The sequence below is a fragment of the Camellia sinensis genome, chromosome 3 (genome assembly GCF_055761805.1).
Source record: "Camellia sinensis isolate YWXY chromosome 3, ASM5576180v1, whole genome shotgun sequence".
NCBI classification, from domain to species: Eukaryota; Viridiplantae; Streptophyta; class Magnoliopsida; order Ericales; family Theaceae; genus Camellia; species Camellia sinensis.
The window spans coordinates 227,814,500-227,819,195 of record NC_138963.1 but is presented as its reverse complement, the minus strand read 5'-3'; the positions used below and the strand labels follow the sequence as shown (position 1 = coordinate 227,819,195).

Genomic DNA, 4,696 nt, shown 5'->3' with positions numbered 1-4,696 from the left:
ACTATGCATGTGCTGTTAATCCAATCATTCCTTGCTTTATAAGCAGCACAACATAACAGAGCAGAGCTGTGCGTGTGATTTCAGTCTCTACTATCCTCCTTTGAGACCTTTTCTTTCTGATTCATCAGCAAGAACACAGTCCTGTTTTTTTCCATCAAACTGAAAAACATTCCATATGAACAATCATCCCTCCCAAGTCCCAAACTACATATGAAGAAAAGAAGAGTAAAATTATCATACAATTTTTGCATTCACATAAAATTACAAACCAACCGTACATTTATTACTCTGCTACTTTATAGAGATATATAATGAAGGAATATATATATATATATATTGATAGGAACAGACTAATCAAGCAATCACCTTTACAATTTACAGAGACAATGGGGAGTGATTAGGGGGCCACCTTTAATTTCTTCTCTCTCTCTCTCTCTCTCTCTCTCTCTCTCTCTCTCTCTCTTATTAGCTTAGCTTAGCAGTAGTTTCCCATTCTACAGAGCCACTATTACTGCTGCTGCTAATATTAACAATAATGCCAAAGAACCCAACTTTGAATTGGAGGGGAAATGGGAATGGGATGGGTGATTGTCAGATCTACGGTGGGGGAGTAGTAGTAGGAAGAGTGAAGTTCCTCCCATTCATTGTCACTCTCACTGCCCATCCCATACATACACAGCCTGACCCAACTCATGCACTCCCGTGAAAGGGTCCAACTCCTCTACTCCTACTTACACTTGGCTGTTCTGCTCAGCACCAGCACCCCCACCCCCACCCCCACCCCCTCCCAACACACGCACGCACACACTCACACAGAGACTACTGTTGTGCTGTTTACTTGAATGTTTGTTCACATCAGCTTGGTGTCGGTGAGGCTGCCCCATCCATGAATTTTGATTTTTTGTAGAGAAATTAACTTCTTTTTAGAAAGAAAGAAGAAAGAAAAAAGAAAAAAGAAAAAAGGGGGGGGGGGGGGGGGGGGGGAGAAAAACAAATTTATGAGAAAAGATGTACAGAACCAATGGAAGTGCGCTCAAAATCTTTGATAGTGGGTATGAGCTTCTTCATGTTATCATCGTAAACATAAGGGAGGTTGTTGAACCACGTGATGTTGTTCTTGGCGGACATGGGCAACAATACTCTGCAAAGCTCCTCATGGACAGTGATGGAATTGTGGTAGTGGTAATACCTGATCTTGGTCTCTGTCTGGTGCAACGTCCCCCCTATCACATTCTCCGACATGTGCACCCCTGTCGAGTATGCATTCTTAGCCTGTATTGCGTATTTCCTGTCTCGCCGGATCTTTGTCCTGGAATCCCTAAACACCAGCTTCTCAAACCCCCATTCCCTGCACCCACCACCACCACCAACCCCAACGTTAAAAAACATAAAATCCCTTCATCAATTCCCCCTACCAGTGCACAAGGCATTGAACGGAATTGAACAAGAAAACGAAAAAAAGGGAAACGGGAAACATAATCATTACGATTTGGTAAAGAGCTAGTACCAATACTCACACACACACACACACTCAATTTTCATTGTTTGATTATTTTCCAAAATTATACATCATCTTTAACATCTTTCAAGTTGACTCGCAACCCTTTTGCTACAAAGTTTTTCTTTATTTAAAAAAAAAAAAAAAAAAAAAGGAGAGAAATATTTCATTAGAACCAGAAAATGCGGAGAAAGATTAATGGAGAAAATTGCCAAAAAGAAAGGACAATCTGTTTTCCTATTTTCTTCTAATGTCATATAGTTTTGCTACAAGTAAACAGAATATTCTGAGGGAGCAAAATGAACCCTTCTTATGATGGTTAGGGCTTTAGATCTGAAGCAATTTGACATGTTTCCACAACAAAATCCCCACGGTACACCCCTTCCTCTGCCCAATCCCAATCCCAAAACCCAACCACAATCTAAAATTTATGTGTCACCCATGAACCAAAGGCACAGTGCATCAATCAAAATCACAGGATTCCTAGTAGTTGTAGTAATCAGTGGCTTTTCTTCATTGAAATTTCAAATAGAAAAATCAGTGAAGTCATCATCCAAGAAGAAAACGACGGAGAGAGACCTTGATTTATTGGGTTTTCAAAGCAAATAATTGGCAGTGGATGTGTGAGAGAGATATATATCATATAGTCTAGATAGAGAGAGTAAAGAAGGAAGGAATATTCAGAAGGGGGGGGGGGGATTAGGGAAAGCAAATTGCGAGAGAGATAGAGAGAGAATGAATACCTGGAATAATTCCGAGTAGAAGAATCATTTAAGCAGAGGACACTGGACATGGCATTTTGCTCAATCGTAAACTGAGTATTATTGGAGAATTCATTCAAAACAGACTGGAGAGTGTTCCCATCCGGAAGGTAGATATACTCGTCCACATCAAAGTAGAATGTCCAATTGGCAGCGTGTCGGTACCGGTGGAGGCAATCATTGACCACCAGGAACTGGTTGTAGTAGTACCCGTCGTATTCCGCCTGTGCCCTAATGTCCTGAATCGTCACCCTCCCTGCTCTCACCCACGGCTCCAGCACCGCCTCCACCTCCGCCGATATTCCTCCGGCGTCGTGGAACACGAAATGCGAGCTCTCCCCGAAGAACCAGGCGTGGTATGCCATCCATTCCCTCATTCTCGCCGCGCTCAGGTTCCCGTACAAGGACGAACCACAATACAAGTAGTCGTACTGGTACGGGGGTCGATACTTTGATTCGTTGTACGACCCCGGTGCTTCCTCCAAGGCCGTGATCTTCTCGTATCTCTTGGGCGATTCCCCGTAGTATGCGTAGAGGATCAGCTTGCCGCCCGCGTTGTCCTCGTTAGGGGTGACATTGAATGTGCAATTGACCACCACCACAGTGTAGACACGGCCGTAGCCCCAGTCCGGGAGCATTTTGTAGGCCTTGGCCTTGAGGGAGCTGGAACGGTTATTGTTGTTGTTGGGGTTGGAGATCCACTCGCATTTGTACCAGGGGCGTCCGTAGACGTGGATGGGCTTAGAGGCGAGGCCGACGACGGCGAATGTCCTCGGACCACCGCGGTATGCGCCCATTTGGACGAAGAGAGCGGCGGCGTTGCCGTAGGCGGAGAAGAGGCGCTTGTTGGGGTCAGTAGTGGTGAGCTTCTCCTCCATCTTCTTCTTCTTCTTCTCGGCCAAGGAGGTGGCAGTGATAGGGAGAGATGGCATAGTGGGAGTGGGAGTGGGAGAGGAGGGGACAGAGGCGGAGCAGCGGCTGGCGGCGGAGAGGATGTTCTCGTAGTAAGGTTGGAGGTTCCAGATGACCATGACGAGTGTCAAGGCAAGCAATGTGGCAACTAAGGGCTTCGTTTCGAAACAGAGGAACACCTTTCCCACTGTATTGCCGGAAACTGAGGCTGCCGCTGCCCCATCCTTCCTCATCTTCCGGCGGTTGGAATCCAAGGCACTCGCACTTGCAGTCGCACCGACAGTAGTCTTTGTTTGAGTCCTGATGATGATGATGATTGAATGGAAGGATGGATCTTAATTTAATTGGATGAATGAGTGGCCAATGCGGACCGACACTACTGTGTGTGGTCAATCAGATGTATAACACACGCTTCCACCCCTAGGGCATTTTATTTGTATTTGGTATTGCCCCTTATTTGAAGAATTTGAGTAAATTATAAATAGTTCTTTTAAATTTGATTAAAATATAAATTATTTTTTAATAATTTTAGAAATTATATTTTATTTTTTAAAATTTTTAGTTTCATAAAAAAATTGTTTATTTTATTAATAAATCATTAAATTAATTAATAATTTTTAATGATATTATAAATATATTTTAATTAATAATTTAAGTAATTTTATTATTGTATAGAAGAATAATTATAAATTTTCTTTTTTTAGTTAATTTCGTTAAATAAAAAATTTTAATAAAGAAATACTTAGAATTTTCAAATTACAAAATATAATTTATAATTTAAGTAAATTTTAAAAATATATTTATAATTTACCCGAAGAGTTGGTTTCACATCGTCACTCATTTACCATACTGCCACTTCACTTCAGCTCGTGTCGCCGAGCACAGATTCTCTCCTTGCACTCTCTTCTTATAAGGTTTTTGGGTCCACTTTTAGACTTAGGTCAAGTTTGGCATGATTGAAAAAAGACAAAAAGTTAAAAAGTCACTATCCTATTTAAGTCACATCATCTTATTTAAGTCACATCACCTCTCTAACACATCACTTCAAACCCAACCCAAACCCAACCCATATTTCATAAAAAGTCAAAAAGTACACTTATTTAGTCTTCCCAAACTATGCCTTAATTTTGATAATTCGAACCGTTCATATTTTAATATTTATTCATTATATCATACCTGCAAAAAATCAAGTTGATCGGATTTCAAAAAGTATGTGTTCGGAAAAATCGAACTAAAAACTATTTTTTAAAGAATTTAATAAACAGTTTTCCGAAAACATACTTTTTGATATCCGATCAACTTGATTTTTTACAGGTATGATATATTGAATAAATCTTAAAATATGACGGTTTGGATTATCAAAATTAGGCCTAAAAGTGAACCCAAAAGCCCTGCAAAGAGGGAGTGCAAGGGAAGGATCCCAATTTCGTGCCTCCCCTATAATTATTATTATTATTTTATTTTATTTTTTTCTAACAAAACAAAAAGAGTGATGCAGGCTCTCTCAGGCCCAGCCCTTCTTAAC

The 4,696-nt window shown here is 40.9% G+C and overlaps 1 protein-coding gene across 1 annotated transcript; it reads right to left on the bottom strand.

Annotated features, from left to right (window-relative positions):
* Positions 1-211: 211 nt before the first annotated feature.
* GALS1 (glycosyltransferase family protein (DUF23)) lies at positions 212-3,593 on the bottom strand. The gene is made up of 2 exons (XM_028251432.2): positions 2,242-3,593; positions 212-1,348 (listed from the first exon to the last, which is right to left on the bottom strand). Exons 1-2 carry the CDS (start codon positions 3,402-3,404, stop codon positions 997-999), a joined length of 1,515 nt encoding a protein of 504 aa, XP_028107233.2. The 5' UTR covers positions 3,405-3,593; the 3' UTR covers positions 212-996.
* Between the last annotated feature and the right edge of the window lie 1,103 nt (positions 3,594-4,696).